At 63.4% G+C, this 17,321-nt stretch overlaps 1 protein-coding gene across 1 annotated transcript in view; it reads left to right on the top strand.

Moving 5' to 3' along the window:
* Positions 1-123: 123 nt before the first annotated feature.
* Positions 124-17,321, top strand: part of PRDM16 (PR/SET domain 16) — a 339,449-nt gene continuing 322,251 nt past the window's right edge. The window contains exon 1 of the mRNA XM_028487992.2: positions 124-331. Coding sequence (XP_028343793.1) covers positions 295-331 — 37 coding nt within the window. The 5' untranslated portion in view covers positions 124-294. The remainder of the gene's footprint in view (positions 332-17,321) is intronic.

Here is a 17,321-nt window from a genome sequence, read left to right as displayed (position 1 = left end):
GGAGGAAGGGGGAGGGAGGGGGCGGGGGGGGAGAGAGATAAGTGAGGTGAAGACCAGGAAGGCCGAGGAGAGCCCCCCAATCCCGCGCCGAGGAGGCGGCGGCGGCGGCGGCGGCGCGACGATGAGGATGATGAATACATTGCAAAGTTTTTTTGGCCCCGGCGAGGGGTGTCAGATTGAGTGCTCTGTGCGCATGTGCGAAGGTGTCCAAACTGACAATGCTGGGGAGATGAAGATAGTGTGTAGCTGCTTCTGGACTCAAGGAGGAGGAGAGAGATTCCGCGAGCCGACACCATGCGATCCAAGGCGAGGGCGAGGAAGCTAGCCAAAAGTAAGTCTCCCGCGCTCGGCCGCGCCGCGCCGCCGGGCCCGGGCCGCGGGGCCGGGGCGCCCGGGCCAGGGGTGCGCGTCGGGGCGCGGCCGGCGCGCCTCAGGCTCTCGGCCCCCGGATCGGCCGCGCGGCCCGGGGGCTGCTCCGCCTCCCGCGCTCCGGGGCGGCCGGGCTCGGCGCGGAGGCTCGGGGCGCCCGGGCCGCGCGCTCCCCGAAGGCGCCGGCCCCCTCCTCGCCGAACCCCCTCCCCCCCCCCCAGTGTCAAGCGCTCGGGCCCGGGAACCCGAGGCGCGCGGTGGGGGCCGGGGAGGGGGGCGGAGGGGGAGGGCTGGGGGTGGAGGGGAGCGAAAAGCGAAAGTTAGCGAAAAGTTGACGAAAGGGGAGAGCAACTTTTTCCTCCTCGCTCGCTCTCTCCCTCTCTCTCCGAGTGGCTCTCAGTCCTGGTCAAATCATATTCCGGGCTTTTGAAATAGTGGGCGCTAGAGCACCGCCTTTGGCGTCCGCCAGCCGGGCGCAGAGGAGGGAGACCCCGAGCCGGGGAGGGGGCGGAGGAGGGGGCGCGGGCCGGCGCCCACCCGGTTCCTCGGGCGCAAGGGCAGGGGTGGCGACGGCAGGACAGCCACAGCCACTGGGGGAGCAAAATGGAGGCGTTTTCCTGGGCTTGGAACTATGGTCGTGAAGTTTATTCCCAACTGGTGCCCCGCGCGGCGGCGGGCGCTCCTGCGCGACTCCGGCAGCCCGCGCGGCCGCCCCGGCGCCGGTGCTCCCGGCAGGAGAGTCCCCACTGGGCCGCCTTCCTCCCCGCCGCCGCCGCCGACCTCGGCCCCGCTCGGACCCTCCCGCGCCCGCTCGCCTGGCACCGCCCCGAGGCCCGGCGGGGACAGAGCTGCCCCCGGCGAGACTGCCCGGTCCCCGGTCTTACTTTCTCTTTCGCTCCGTCTCGGGCCGAGCCCCGGGCTCCGCGCGCCCAGCCCGCCGCCAGCCCGGTCCTCGCCGCCGGCCTGGTGCGCTCGCCGCCCGCCCCACAGCCCGCCGCCGCGCCTGGGGCCGCCCGCGCGCCCTCCGCGCCCCGGCCGCCGGCGCCATCCGGTGCCAGGCCCGCGGGCCCGGGGCTGCGGCCCGAGAGGCGGGCAGGTGGGGGCGGCGGCGCCGCCGCGGCCCGGCGAGCGCGGCTCCCGAAGCCCGGCCGCGGCCCGGCTGCAGCGAAGCGGCGAGCGCCGTCCCGAGCGTTCTCGGCTCCTCCAGCTCTCGCCGCCCCCTCCTCCGCGGCCGGCCGCCCACCCGCAGAAGGGGCGCCCGGCCTGCTCCCCTGGGGAATCCCTGCCGGACCACCAGGCCGATCGGTCCGGTCCTCCTGGGCCCGACCCTGCCCGTCCGGGCCTCGCAGCACGCAGGGCCGAGCCCCCAAGCGTGAGACCGGGGGGCGCGAAACTCGCGGCACTTTTCCGAAGAAGTCCTACCCTCTCGGTTCGCCGCTCGGCCGGCTCAGCCGCACCGCCCCCTCCCCCCGAGTCGTAGGCCTCGCGTCGGGCCCGCGGGGGAAAAGCAGCTCCCAGCTTCCGCAGGACGACCCTGGACTCCGCCCGCAGCCGCTCGGGGCCCCTCGTTGAAGCGCCCATTTCCAGCCGGTCTCCTCGGCCCAGGGCTCGTGGCTTCGGCCTCCCCGGCCTCCCGTGACCTCTGGCCCCTCTTGGTGCGAACAAGGCCCCGCGTTCGGTGGCTTGTGCGCGTGCTATCTGCCCGCCGGCGGGCGCGCGGAGTGTGCGTGTTCGTGTGCGTGTCGGGGTCTGTTTGTGCACCGCGGATCTTCTCAGTGACTCGGCTCCCCGGCGGCAGGCTGCCCGGGTCAGGCTCTCCCCGAGGAAGGGCCCGAAGCTGGAGCGAGAAAGTGGAAAGCGGCCGAATTCTCGTCGGGCCTTCGCTGCAAGCGAGAGGCCGGCTCAGGGCGCTCGGCGCGGCCGCGGCAACGTGCGAGCGCCCCACGCCCGCCGGCTGCCCGTCTGGCCCTCAGCTCTCTGTGTACTCCACGCCAGCCAGGTGGGGAAGGTTCCCGGCCCGGCTCTGCCTAGGGCCTTAGAATGGGTGCCTGGCAGCGACCTGCAGCCCGGCTCAGAGGCGGGAGAACTGGACCCAAGGGTAGGGCAGAGCACAGGGTTTCTTTTCCTGGGAGTCCTTATTGAGAAAAAGCCAGCGCGGAGCAGGGCTGTCAGGCCCAGACCCAGCTGGAGCCACACTGGAGCGAGCTGTGGGAACCCCTCCTGCCTGTGCTCCACAGCCAGGACGGCTGCCCCCAGCCCTCCCCAGGAAGGTGGCCCAGGCAGGCACGGGGCCTCGCTGCCTGCCCGACACAGATCACTGGATCCACTGAGAAATTTCATTTCTTTGGACAATATTTTAAGCAGATGTGGGCGTCCCGAGGGACCTGACTCCATTACCTGAATCTGAGGCCGTGGGGCAGACCCAGTGCCACCAACAGAACCTCTCCCTCCAGGCCACATCCCGGCCAGGGTCAGGGGGCTGGAAGAAGGGAAAGAGGTCACGGTTACAAGGCCAGTGTGCAGGACTGGGCTGTGCCTGCAGCCATGTGCCAGGCATGGAAGGACAGCCAGGTCGGGGGTGGGGTGTGACCCACCCCCCCCCGATTCAGAGCTTGGGGGGCTGCCCTAGAGGGTGCCTCTGGGGCTCTAATTTTGTTTGTGTTTCCCCAGGACCCCACTCCGGGGGGGTCTCTCCCGCTGGGTCTGCGTGCTGGCTGAGTTGGTAGCAACTTTGGGGCCCACACTGGGGGCTCTGAGTTGAGCTTTTGCAAGGTCAGAGGACACTGGGGGACTCAGGCCAGGGCTACAGATCAGCTGCTGGGGAGCCCTCCATCTCAAGCGGAGCCTGGGCAGCCTGAGCGGGGTGAGGACAGGTCGGGACCAGGGTCCCCTCACACACGGCTAGGCTTGGCTGGCCGGTGGGGGAATGGGGCCGTCCGTCCCTGCCCGACACTTAAAAATGAAATGCCACACAAAAGCTTCGTGTTTCTGCGGCTGTTGGGAGCCAGGTGGGCAGGTAGGGACCCTGTGGGAGGAAGGGTGTGCCCCCGAAACAGCATCCAGCCAGGGGGCCCTCGTGGAAGTGCCCGTGAGGCCTGATCCCCATGGAGGTGACAGACCCCGGAGTGTGGGTGGGGGCACTGCCTCTGCTGGGTGAGGGCTCTGTGCGCCTCCTTGGAGACTGATGTGCGTGACAGGGTGGGGGGAGCCTGGCTGTAGGCTGAGCTGCCAGCCTGTTCCTTCTCCCCAGCAGAAACAGGCCAGGCTGCAGCTCTGCTGGGCCCAGCCTTCTCCCACCCTCGGGGGTGGGGGAGGGCGGAGGCCTGCCCCTCGCACTCGTCCTCTCCCAGGAGCCGGACAGCAGCCTCCCATCTGGACGCCTGGTAGGGCAGCAGCGCCAGGAAATGTCCAGCGGGAGTCTGGCGGCTTACCCCGCTTCGGGCGAAAACGCGGAGGCTGCGGTGGAGGGGCGGGGTGCAGGGCTGGCGGCCAAGGCCAGGTGCCCCGCGGCGGCGCGCGGATGGCCCGAAGGCTCTGGCTTGCCAGGGGCCCCGCGGGCGTGCCAGGGCGCCGAGGTCTCGCTGGAGGGGGGAGCCCTGTTCATGGAGTGACCTCCCGACGGGCTCCCTGGGGGAAAGGCACCCGCTCTGCCCTGGGGTCCCCAGTCCCCCTGCGCCGCTCAGGGCCGCCCCGCTGCTCCCGTTGGCTGCTGGCGTGGTGCAGGTGCGGGCCGGTCCTCCTCCACCCTCCCCGCCCGCGGCCCCCTACGCACCGGGCGTCTCCCTTCTGGGCAGAGCTCAGGGCATGGGACCCAGTCCCCCGTTTCTGTTGAGAAGAGGCCTGGTGCGGGCAGAGAGGCCGGCCCCGGGGGGTCCCATCAACCAGCCCCTGGGGGAGGCGCGCCAGCTCGCTGGGCCGCCGTGGGCGCGATTAGCCCCCTGTTTTATTCAATTAGGAGGCAATTAGGGATCCTTGGGGGCTGGGCTGGTAATTAAGGTGACCTATAATTAGAGTGTCAACAAAAATTGTCCAGGATTAAAAATCTTGTGAATAATTTCGTTTAAAAATTTCAAATAGCGTTAAATACAATTTATCAGGTTTTGAATCAAACCCGTGTAACAAGTCTTGGACGCTGCAGCTCACGTAGCCGGCGCAGGAGGACTAGGGACAGCCTGGGCGCCGTCCCCGCGCGCACGGGCAAGAAACTTCTCGAGGTGGAGGGAGCCGGCCCGGCCTAGCTGCGGGCGCGGGCTCGGGCTGCCCGGGGCTCCAGACGCGCCGGGCTGGGCCGGGGGTCCCCAGGCTGAGCGGGTGGTCGCCGCGGCCCGAGGTTCTCTGCGCACAAAGTCGCGGCAACTACGGCGCGGCTCAAGGAGCGCCCGCGTCTACACCGCGCAGCGGGTCGGTGGCGGTGGCTTCGCCGCGCCCCTGGTCTCAGCCCAGACCTCCTCCTCCAGGACCGCAGTCTGGCCCCAGGGGTCCCCGCCTCCCTGAGCTTCCTGGAATGAGGAGGGCGGGCTCCTCACCCCTCCCGACTGCTGACCCTCTCCCAGACTCCGCGGGCTGCAGGCCGTGTGCGGTTCCAAGTCGCTTCGCGGACCTGGGCCCGGAGAGAGGCGGCAGCGGGCCCGCAAGGCTGGGTCTAAGTCGGGCCGGTGCGGGAAAACCGAGGCGGGGTTGGGGGTTCGGCTTTCCAGGAACGAGCCCTGCCTTTCGCCGAACTTGCCGAACTTGCCGCCGGGGTCCGCGCACTCTGGCACGCACCTGCGGGGAGGCCCGAGCGGGCTGCAGCCTGAGCCGCTGCCCGTGTTTCCGTGCCGCCGCAGCCTCGGGGCGACGGTCCCGTAAAGGTGCTCGTGGTCCGCTTGGGAGGCATGGCCCACCCCGTTCACTGACCCTGAGGAGGATAAAGTGTGGCTAGCCGGCGGCGCCACTTTTCTGGGTGAGAAACCCGGGGCACAGAGAGGTCAAATAACCCGACAAGATCACACAGCAAGTTAATGGTGAAACTGAACGTTCCTTAAAGCCCTCCAGGGTTTCTTATTTAGTACCCCACCCCCCACCAGGGCACTGCAGGCTGCAGTTAATTCCGAGGATTTTCTTTGATTTTCTTTTTTTAATGTGTCAGGTTCTAAGCATTTTCCCAGGGCCAACGGTCAGCTTGGAACATGTCTGTTCTTAACAAGCGAGTAAGACATCCACGTGCTTACAGCTTGTGAATGCAGCTGGGTGCCTTGTGCGCTCGCCTCCTTCCGACTGGATTCTTTCTCCGCCGGGGACTGGACTCTTCCACTCTGCTCTCCCCACGCAGGCTGGGCAGAGGCCCTGCTAGGGTCTCCAGCCCCTGGCTCTGGGTGTCCTCTCCCAAGGACAGGTGCAGGAGAGCTGGAGTGTTGACCAGGGGTTGGCCTCGTCTGCACCCCACTTACTGCCTTTCCCTTGAGCCAACGCAGGTGGTGTAGGAGCTGCTGGCTCCCCCCTCGCACCCCTACCCCCACCCCCACCCCCACCGCAAATCTGGAGGGAAACATTCCCCCCCACGTCCAGGCAATCAGGGAGAGGAGGAGCTGTGGCCGTGGACCTGACCCACAGGGCGGAGGAGCCAGTGGCTGCAGTTTCAGGTCCGGCCCGGAATCGGCCGCTGTTCCTCACGTCTGAGCACCTCCCAAGCTCCAGCCAGGGCCACGGTGGCCATTCCAGGCCGGACAGTGCTCCCAAGCTCCCAGGGCAACGGGGGTGGCCTCTTCTGCTCTGACCACTCTCCTCTCTCCGGCTTTCCCCATCCAATCCTCCTCGGTCTGAAGGCGCTCTGGCCAGGCCGGCGGCCTCTCCCTGGACTCCTGGGAACAATGCCCTGGGGCCGCAGATAGGAGTGTGCTGGCCCGAGATACATATTTGTTTAATAGTTAACATTCTGCGGGAAAAAAAAGGAAGAAAGTCAGATTCTGGTGAAGGCTTTGCTTATTTTATATCCACCATAACTATTTCTGTCCATGAAAATTGGCTTAATTATATCAATGGAATGTTTCTTTTTCAATTCTGTATGCAATTAGTCCATCTTGCCGGCTGCAATTTATTTTAATAAAAAAATAAACCAGTGGTGTGTTCAGTTCCTCGTCCCCTGGGGACAAATGCGATTGGTGTGTTTAATTTCATTAACTACAATGCGGCCTACTGGAAAAATGTATAAAATCAGCTTTATACAGCTTAAACACTGGCATTTGAAACAAATCATTATTGCATTAGCTGTCACACTGGTAATTCTAGAATCTAAGGAAAAAAATATATTATGGCTGTTTTTATAACCCTTTGCAAATGCACTGTTAAAATAATTTATAATCATTTTAAAACATGGCTGGGTCCTGGTGAATATTTTATCTCCTCCAAATAAGGCTCCGCATTTACCCTGTGCACGTTTTCCATCTGACGCGTGTGCCATTCTCAACCCCAAACACGCATCTTTCAGGGTGGAGACGGTGGAGCCTGTATTTAAACAAATCTGACGAGTGCCGGGTCCCTTTTTCATGCTGGCCTGACCCTGCCCTTGAGGTGGAGTGGTTGACGCAGGAACAGGCTCATCTAAAATTCGCCTCGGGGCAGAGGGGACCCCAAGATGCTGCAGAGCCCTTAGCGTATGTACCCAGCCTTCCCCTCCGGGCCCCCCAGGTGGGAGGAGAGGCCCACAAACAGGCTTTACAGGCATGGGAGCAAAACCACTCCATGGACGGTGTTCCCGGGCTCAAACTTGGGGAAGTGAGGTCAACCCTCGCTCTGCTCATCTCCGAAAAGACAACCAGTCAGTCACCCCGAACACCCACTTTCTGAACCTGACGTGAGGATTCCGCAGAATGAACTCGGTTAGGAAAGTCACCAGACTTGTGCCGCTTCTCAGCAGGTCACAAATTTCCTGGAAGGTGTGTGCCTTTGGTCTGCACCCCATCCAGCATGGGGTGCGTTGCGGGGGTGAGCCCCGGTGCGTGTGTGTGTGTTCTGCTTCCCCGGTGCGGGGGTGGGGAGGGGCAGGACACACCGGCTCGGCCTCCGTGCCCACCGTCACTGGCCCTGTGCTGGCGCCACGGGCTTCCTCTGGGGGTCTGTCTCCCTCCCAGCCCCAGGCAATGCCAGGGGGAATTAACAGGAAGAAAAGACCCCAGGCGGCTCGGTTTGAAGCCAGGCACCAGGGCTGCTGTCCTGCTGACGTGGGAGGAGAGGGGCTCCCGGGACGCACGCAGGGGTTTCCTAGGAAGGTTCCAGAAACATACTTGGGCACTTCTGGCCACGTTAAGAACTATATCACCCTGCCCTTTAGCCTCCTGACTCCCCTGGATGGGTTTAGGTAGATTTGATTTTCGACGTAAAATTTATATTCCGTAATGAATCTCGATGTGGGGTGATGGTGAGGCGTGGGGGAGACCCTGGCACCTCCTCTTGGGGTCTGAAGCCCCCTCCTGTTTCTCATGGCCGTGGCTGGAGGGGCAGGGCCGGGAGGGCCCAGGCGGGATCTCCTGAGACCCCTGGCTCTGGGGACCAGGCCGTGTCACCGTGACTCCGTGAGCCCGGGGCGGACGTCAGGCGTGAGGTCTGCTTTCTTTTCAGGGTCTTTTGCCGAGTTGAGAGATGAGTGGCTTCGTCCACTTTCCTACCTGAGAAAGAATAGCAGAGCTGGAGGCTTGGCGCGGACATCGAGGCTCTGCCCTCAGGCCCCGTGGATGCTGCTCCCGAGGCTGCAGGGGGACCTCACCCCAGAGGCGGCCCGAGGGACGGGCTCGGCGGGATGTAGTTCTCAGTCCCCAGAGTCCGCACTCCGTCCACTCCGACCCTGGGCTGGGCCGTGTCCCCCTCCCGCCCGCCACGCCTGCCTCGGCTCAGGACCGCCAGCCCTCGCCTTTGAAGCCGGGGAAGGGGCGGCCGTCCGGGAGAGTGAAAGTGAGTTGTGACTCGGTCAAGGGGCTGCAGGGTGCGGACGCGTGCGTATTTTGCGCCTTGTGCGCTTCCTCCCCGGCTGCAGGCAGGCACGACCACACAGAAGGTTCTGGAAGGGACCATGGCGTTTGGGGAGGTGATTCTGCCTGGGAGGCGAGGGTCCTCGGGCCGGGTGGGGCTGAGTCGGGACATCCCCCTCCTCCAGGCAGACAGACAGTCAGAACCGAGCGTCACTTTTACCTCCTGGGCCTGGTTGGGAAGATGCTTTGTTGGTCCACGGCCACCCGCCTCCGTGGGGGCCGTTTGGGGCCACAGCAAAGCATCCACTTTGATACTTCGATTCCGGCCGTCCAGTTCAGCCAGGATATAAAGCACACACGGTCCTTAGCTCGTGATTTTATCTTCAAACCGGGGAGCGCGTGTGCTGGGGTCTGTTTGGCCCCTGACGTCCGGCCGGGCCCCTCCCTCCAGCCGCCTTCCCGGCCCCTCAGCCATACCAAGCCTTTTCCATCTTCACATCTGCCTTCGGGGTTTCAACAGCTGGTGGCATCTGCCGGCTCTTTTCTCATCGGAGGCCTCCCACGTCCTGCAGGCTCGGGTCTTCTGCTTGTTTTGGCTGCCCTGTTCCATCTGTCCATTCATCCCTGAACGTTGCCCGTGGGCCTACTGTGTGCCGGGCTCTGAGACGCGTCTGAGGGCCCCGGGCAGCTGCGGGATGCTTGCCGGGGGCGGCCCACCTGGAGGACGATGTGGTGATGTCACCGCGCCCTGGGCAGTGTGGTGAGGCCGGGCAGTCACAGGCGCCCGCCTGACTCTTGGCCCTCACCGGCCAGCAGGTGCTTGCCTGGGGGCTGGGCTTCTGTGTTCAAACTGTTCGGAAGGGGAGCGAGCCAGCAGGCCGCCCTCAGCTCAGCACATTTGGAGGCCCCAAGCTCTCTCGGGCCTCCCGAGCCCTGGCTCTGTGCTGATGGGGGGGGTCACAGAACTCCCAACCAACGTCTCTAGTTCAAGTTAGAAAGGCCAGAAGGAGCGGGGGGGAGGGAGGGAGGGAGGGAGGGAGGGAGGGATGCCAGAGAGGAGGTTTCCGTAGCTGTCGTTGCTTCCGTGAGCCCCCCGGCCCTTAAATTCAGTGGCTCAGATGAAATTTGTGCAGTGCTCCTCCAGTCCCGATGGCAGGCGGGGCACTTCCAGCGTTTCAGCACAGCAGGGAAGTGCCCGGGTCAAGCAGTGACGCGTGGGGACTGAATAGGACCGGGAACCTTTCCTGGGACACGGTTTAGTCCCGTGTCTGTGTTCAGGTGCTGGCAGTCAATGTTATGCTGAGATATGGATTCGTATAACAGTCTCCCATCTAGGCTGCTCCGTCTAGCTGCTTCTCGGAGGGGAAGGGGCGGGCACTTAAAAATGCTCAGACGTTTGTATCTGCTCAATGGGCTGTAACAGCCTCTTCAGAGGTGCCTGGTCACCTCAGTCCTTAAAACATGGAGACAAAGGCTGAGAATCACGCTCCACTGGGGCAGCCCGAGTGCCGACCGCAGGGGAGCCCTGGGGTCCCTCCCTCCTCCCTGGCGCACGTGAGCCGGGGCCCCCGTTGCTCCCTGGCACTGTTTTGCCCTCAGGCGACGCCTCCTTGCGAAGGTTCAGAGTGAGGCCGCGTCCCTAGAATTCATATTTTTGCCACAGAGGCCGCTTCCGCCCTAGGTTCCAGGAAAGCGAGAGGATTAGGTCCTCACCGCGCTGGAACGCGTGTCCCCGGCCCGTGCTGACCTGACAGCCGTTCCCAGCCCCCAGGTGCAGACGTGGCTGTGGGTCACCCCTCTCCCCACGCGCCGCCCTGCTGGCTGTCAGGGTTAGATCGAGGTGGGGTCCTGGGTACTATTTCTGCGGTGTCAGTGAGGAGAAGAACGCCAGGCTGCCTGAAGGCCCCCGGGGTCCCTCTCGGGAGGGAGCTTGTGACGCAGAGAACGTCGATTGCTCGGCAAACGTCGAGCTGCTTGGGGCCGCAGCAACCAGCGTGGGGCACGGGCTGTGCCACCTTCCTCTTCGCTGCCACCTGCTCGTCCCGAGATGCCTTCCTGGGAAGCCGGCCTTCTTCGCAAATCACTCTCAGCTCGTTCTGGGAAAAGCCAGCGCGTTCTTGAACTGCCTGAAAGCGGGGGAGCGTTCTGCTGGCCAGAACTGATGCAGCTCGAGGGAGACGCGGCCCCCGACCTACACCCTTCATCTGGACAACGTGCGAGGCGGTCTCTGGGGAGCGTGCGTGCACGTCCACGTGTGAGCTGTGTGTGCACACGCGTGCGGGCGCTTCTGAGCACGCCTGGGTCTGCTGTCTGAATGAGACGCACCCGCAGGCTGTTCTTCTTTGTCAGCTGCGCTGCACCTTCCTGCCCCCTTGCGCTCTGCAAAGACCCCCCCCTCACGTTCGCTGTCCTCCGACGCCACTTAGCTCCCCGCGGCGTCTGGAACGGGGGGCTGCGGCAGCCGGACCTCCCGGCCCAGAGCCCTTTGCAGCTGGTTGTAGTGTGGGCAGAGACGGGAGAAGTTCAAAGGTGCAGAGAGGCCGACGTGTGAGCACTTTCCTGCAGTTTATAACCCCCGAGAAGAAACAAAGAGGAGCGGGGGCTGTTTAGATAATCCCGGGCCCTCACGCTCACATTTAGAAAAATTAGGGCCTCTTGAAAAATTACAGAATTATGCTGCCAGTGTCAGGTTCCGAGATAATGATGTGTCTGTGTGCGAAAATATTAAATTGCAATAACACGCCCGTGAGTACCTCTCTGAATAGGGTATTCAGTTCCCAGCTTGGGCTGAACATAAAGCTTGTGACTGACAGGATACAAATGGTGTCATAAAACATTGCGGGGTGGGGGGGGGGCGGGTTTACAGCCGGGCTCCGTCTCTCTGATCGGCTTCTCTATCTCGGCCCATCCAGCCATCCTTTTCTGTAATGAAACAGCCCGACGATGTGGCTAATTATTTATTTATCACGTTAGCAGGAGGAAAAGCTATCAGAGACAGATCAATTCTTCCCTGGAAGTGATTTGACGTGACTTTAAAAATAAGCCCCACGACAGGATGCCAGGCGCTGTCCTCCGCCCTCCCAAAGTCCATGCCGTCCACCGCACCGATGTCGGTTGTTACAGCATCCACCGGCCGCTCCTCCAGCTGAGCCAAGGCAGCCTTGAGCCAGCCCAGTGCCCTTTCTGACCAGGGGGCTTCTCACAGGTTTCCGGCCAGAGGAACGGGGGTCCCTGTCTTCTTCCGTGCAAATGAGATCAGAGCAGCAACAAGTAACCCTGGGCCAATGGGAGGTTTTCATGTTTCCCCGGAGCCTGTGGAGACGTGGCATCTCTGACAATAAGCCGGGTGAGGTGGGGGGCTTGGGTCCCCGGTGCTCCGCTCCCCCATATGCGTTTTTACTGAGCACGTGCGTGCGCTGGAGAGTGTCCCCGCGGGGGGTGGGGGGGGGTGGGTGGAGTTTCGGTGGCCTCACGTTCGGCTGAGTGTCCTTATGAACAAAAGGGCTTAAAAAAAACCGGTGGAAATTAAGATTGCTCAGAAATCTCCGGGCAGATCGCCGGCCCAAGGGGGGCTCTCGTTTCACGGCTGGGAGTCAGACTTGCAAAGCGAAGGGGCCCCCGAGTCTTAACTTTCTCTCCATCGAAGGTGTTAATCTTACCTTCCGAAGGTTAGATAAAGCTGCTCAAGGCTGCTGTTGGTTATCGAATCTCATCTGCTAATGACGGCGGCGGCTCGGAGCAGGCCCATCTCGGCCGAGCCACTGGTCCCTGTGGCCGGCAGCCTGGATCGGGAACCCAGGTCTCCGTTTACCCGGGGTTTTAGGTTGCCTCCCGATCGTGACAGGCTACCCTCATTCAAAGGGGAGGGGCGCCGATGGCCACGGCGAGGGTGAGAAGCCCATTACCGCAGCCCAGGGCCTTTCTCCTCCCCCGGGAGACACCCCCCTTTGACCCACAGACTCGGCGTGGCAGAGTGAGGGGAGGGCCGGGCGTGGGGGAACGCAGCCTTGAGTTTTCTGACAAAGAACGCCTGATTCTTTATCCACCAGACAGAGCATAATACTTGGCCTCACCTGCAGGGCCTGGGGGTGCGGAGATGCCTCGGTTCAGCGAGGCCTGCGCCGGGCTTGGCGGGACGTGGGCCTCCCGGGAAACTGTGACCGCGATGCTGGCTCCCGTCCCGGGGTGGTGGTCGCCAGCAGTGGGCACGGCTTGGCCGCAGGGTGCGTGGGAAGGGCCGGGGCCAGGATGACTTTCCTCCTTAGAGAAGCCCCCGACGCTCGCCGAATTTCTGACAGCAAAACCAAAAGCCGAAATCTTCCCCGCCTTGCCCGGCCCGGAGATAGAGGCCTTCAGGGCCCTTGGCCGGCAGGCAGAACTGGGCCATGAAGCCAGGGTGCCCCGGGGATGTGGGGAAAACGCCAGCGCACATCACCAGGGGCCCCATCCCACCAGCTCCCCGCCCTGGGCCCGAAGAGGGTTGGGTCTCGGTCTTCACTTCCCAAATTCCAACGGGATGCGCGGCTCCATCACCTTAGCTGACCTTGGACCAAGCCAGAGGAGCTTGGTGGGCCCACTGCGGGCTGAGCGTTGGCCGCTGGGCTGGAAGTCTGGCCTCGGGGCCCTAGGCTACCGGGGGGGAAGGGAAGGTGGACGGGGGGGTCTCTGGGTGGGGGGCATGATGAAAGGCTGTGGGGCCCTGCAGTCTCCAGGAGCACCTCCAGGCCAGCTGGACCTGCATCACAGGGACAGGGGCCTGTCCTCATCTGGAACCAGCCTTGGCCACGGCGGAGACGGAGAAGAGGGTTGCCCATAAGCAAGTGGCCTGGGGGAACCGGGCCCTGACTTGCTGGAGGGGGAGTGAAGGCTGTGATAACTGCCTGCAGGGCTCTTGAGCGTGGTCTTATTCTTGCTGTTATTCTCTGCAGGACCCAGGCTGTCATTGTTAGCAGCTACTTTGGGTTTCTGGAATTTTCTGGCACCTGGCAGAAGGCAGATTTGTGTGTGACTGTGTGGGGCTGAGCAGTCTCCCCGGGGGACCTCTGGATGTGGCCTACAGATTAAAAAGCTCGTCCAGACAATACTGCGATGAGCGCAGAGCAGACGAACGGGCAACACTGGGCAGGTCTCCGCGCCGGTCCCTGGGCCCCAGCGGGGGCGTTCAGTCACCGTCACGCGGAAGGCTGGGGATTGTCTGGGGCGGCTGTGCTCTCCGTGTGACCGGGTGGGTGTCTTTGTGGGGCTGCGGGCTCCACCACCGAGTTCCTGGGAGGAGTAGAGCTGGGGGCCGTGGCAGGCTTCCTGCCCTGGGGAGGGGGCGCATCCCCTCCAAGCATTAGGGCAGACCCTGTCTTTTGGGGTCTCCTGTTTGGGTTAGTTCCGGGCGATTTGTGGTGCTGAGTGGCAGGCCCCAAAGCTGAAAGGGGGGAAGAGTTTCTCCTCGCTGGGCCGTTAGTTATATCCAGCTGATGCTCTGACCCCTGAGACTGCGGCTCTGATGCTGCCCAGGGGGACACGCCAAGGACTCACTCGGAGAACCACGGGATACTGGGGCTTTGCCGTCATCGGTCTGATGCATGAGCTGGCACACACACGCGCGCGCGCGCGTGTGTACAGGCACACACGCACGTGCATGCACTGGCACACACAGGCAACACAAGTGCATGTGTGTGCACACATGTGCACACGTGCCCACAGGTACACGCAACCTGTGCATGCACGTACACATACAGGCACACGCGCACAAGTCACGCAATGCAGCGAGTGCATGCACGTACACACGTGTACACACACATACACTTGTGCACACACACGTACACTTGTGCACACACACGTACACTTGTGCACACACACATACACTTGTGCACACGTGCACAGAGTGCTCCATGCACACAGACATGACCGCACGAGCCAGGCTCTGCCTTCGAGTCTTGGACGATGTAGGAGGCTGACACGTCGACATCAGAGAGGAGCACGTTTGGGGCAGGTGAAGGGGACCCTCATTCAGGGGGCTGTCCCCGGGCCTCCGAGGTCCCACAGTCCTGTAGACGGAGCGAGAGGGGAGGGAGGCTGGGACGGTGAGTCCGAGCACCGACCGTGGGCTCTCCCTACAAGAGAGAGGGTCTCGGCATCTGCCGGCCCGGGGGACGGCCTTTCCCTCCTCCGCACAGGCCCTGGGGGGCTGGGGGCCCTACCCTCTGGGGCGGGACAAGCAGTGGCCTCCAAGAGCCCAGCCAGGACGGGCTGGATCTGGTGTCACGCAGACCCAGGAGCAGGGGCACAGGGTCCCCTCTGGCCCTTTCAAAGGGACATTCGATCTGAACCCTGGGGCCCAGTAAGGAGATTCCTGCGAACCCCTCGCCGATGGAGTCAAAAGCACTCAGCGGCTGGAGAAAGCACTTTGCAACGTCGGGCTCTGGCATGAGGCCCTTTGTGGGATTATCTGCCCCCCCCTGGGAGGCATGGAATGCCGGGGGCAATGGGCCACGGCAATATAGAGCTCGCGCAGGCCGCCGATAAAGCGGACTGCTTTCTGTGGCCGTTCTGTCGCCGAAATTTGAGGTGCGGCCCCAGAGTGGAGGCCGCTGGCCCAGGACATTTGAGCCAGGGAGGCTCCGTCCGCTCTACCCTCGCCCTGGAGAATTTGAGTCCAGACCGCGTCTGTCGGGTCCTGTACCCGGGGCTCCTGCCCTCTTCAAAAAACAAAGTCTGGAGAGACCGGGCAGCATCTTACTTTCCAGACAGGGCTTTTCGCGGGCCTCCCTCGGGGGGAGTCACCGCGCGGGGCCCAGTGGATGCAGCTGTTGTGGGGAGGGCAGACGGGGCGCCTCTCGGGCCGGGAGCTCTTGGGTGCCCGTTGTGAGCTGCAGTGAGGAAGCCTGCGGGCTCCTGGGTGGAGGCACCGGGTGGACCCGCACACCTGCTGCAAAGGGCTGGCTGGGCTTTGGGCTGCTTGGGATTTACTTCCGCCAGACCTCCGGGCCCCCTTTCCTGCCCCGTCTCTCCCCAGATCGTTCCCGTCTTTGTCAGCGGACATGGGCACATCCAGCTGCTCCGGGCTGGTGCCCAGGACCCACTCCTGACTCTAGAACGCCAGTCCAGGTGGACCCCGGGCACATCCCACACCCGTGCAGGTGGCACCGCCGTCTGGAAGACACAGCGGCATCTCGGCGGGATGCTGGGTTTAGGACGCCAGGGTGTTTAAAGCCGCAGCGGGTGGGGGTCTCTGCCTCACTGGGTGGGACTCATCCCACAGCCCCGGGATGAACTTGGTCCGCTACAGGGCAGGGCCCGGGAGGACCAGAGGTGTGGGAGCGTCAGCTCGCTGAATGTGGTTCCAAGCCGCGCCGGGGTGGGTGCAGGAAGGAGGGACCGACCGGGGCAGGAAGCTGGACAGCTTCCTTCCTGACTCTCCATCTGGGTGGGGCGTCAGGGCTCACCATCTGGCTGTTAGGGGGCAGGGGGCGTAGGCTGGAGGCTCACACAGACCCCTCCCGAATCCCGCACCCGCCTCCCGCAAGCTGAGACCCGAGCCACGCAGCCTCTCTGAGCCCAGTGTTCCATCTGGGACACAGGTGACCCGTAGCTTCTGGGCCTGTGGTTGAATCGGGAGCCAGCTTGCCTGTCCCTCCTGGAAATCAGCACCCTGCCCCTGGGCTCACTTGCCTCCTGGGGCCCAGCAGGGGCCCCAGCAGCGTCCACGGCGGGTCTTCTCAGGGCGCCTGTAGGAGGCCTCGGTCGGGATCCGCGCCCCACCCACCCCGGGCCTGTGGGGCCCCAGGTGGGCACAGGCCCTGAGAGTTGGCGCTCCGGACACGTGGCTTGACTGACATGAGGGCCCTCGCGTCCTTGGGGCTCTGAGGCTTTCTGCACCTGACCGCAGACCTGCTGGTCTGGGCATGGTGCCGGCACCTTCCTCTAGCCTGATTCAGGGTGGCCTTAGAAGTGTCCACAGGCACCGCTGAAGGTCATGGCGGCCTGCGGTGGCCGGGCAGCCGTCTGCCCCGAGTGCCTTGTTGTTCACGCACCTCAGCTCCCCGTTTTTCAGGGAGAAGGCAGACGGGGAGACTGAGGCCCGCTCAGGGAACACTTGTGCATACGGGGGCCTTTATAAACTATAGGGCACCTGCCTGGCGAGGTCCCCGTCAGGGTCTCACCACCAGAGCAGCCGGCCTGGACCCCGGCGTCACTGCTTCTGACCCCCCAGGCTCAGCATCCCTTCAGCCTGGAGTTGATGCTGCAGCTAAAGTTCACCCCGTGCCCCCGTCCAGTGCTGCAGGGCCTGGCCCTCTGGGTCAGGAAGGCTCCCCCAGAGCCCAGGCCGCCCCACGAGACATCTCCCCGCACCACCGGCCCTGCACACCCTCAGAACAGAGACACCTCGAGCCCCGATCGTTGGCCTGGCTCCCACCCGCCATCCAGCTGCCTGACCTCCTCCCCAGGCTGCGTTTTCATCTGGACGTGCTGGTCTGTTTGGAAGCAGGAGGCCCGAGGGAGAGCCGTGGGGGCTGATCCGGCTGCGCCGCGGATTGGAACCCAGGAGCGCTGGGCCCCAGAGCCTGGGCAGAGCAGACCCTCCCATCCGGGGCCGGACCCCAGGCCCAGCCACCTCCGTCCTCTCCCGAGACCTTTCGGGTGGAGGTTTTACCGAATTCTCCCACTGTCGAGGCTTCCCCTTGGAGCAAATGAAGGGTTCTTTGCGTAATCTGTCAGTGCTTGCCTTATTTATTTATTTATTTTTATGAGTTTGCTGTTAATTAGGCAAAAGATCTACAGAAATGTGCTTGCGCCTGGAGATTTCTGCGAAAAATGAGAACCCTCCTGAAATTTCCAGTAGTGAAGCAATTAAGTGATGGAATTCCGCAATCTAAACATGATATTCTCCTCTAACAAAAGTCTTGGTCGGGGGTGGGGGGTGGGGGGAGAAAGAAGGAAAGAGGAAGCCGAGGTCTGAGCAATGGCAACTTGCAGACCAGCACCACGTGCTTGCAGTTGGGACTGGACTCCGGT

The sequence above is a fragment of the Physeter macrocephalus genome, chromosome 3, assembly GCF_002837175.3.
Source record: "Physeter macrocephalus isolate SW-GA chromosome 3, ASM283717v5, whole genome shotgun sequence".
Lineage (NCBI taxonomy): Eukaryota > Metazoa > Chordata > Mammalia > Artiodactyla > Physeteridae > Physeter > Physeter macrocephalus.
Note: the sequence above shows the minus strand (reverse complement) of the source record. Positions and strands in the feature narration are given on the sequence as shown.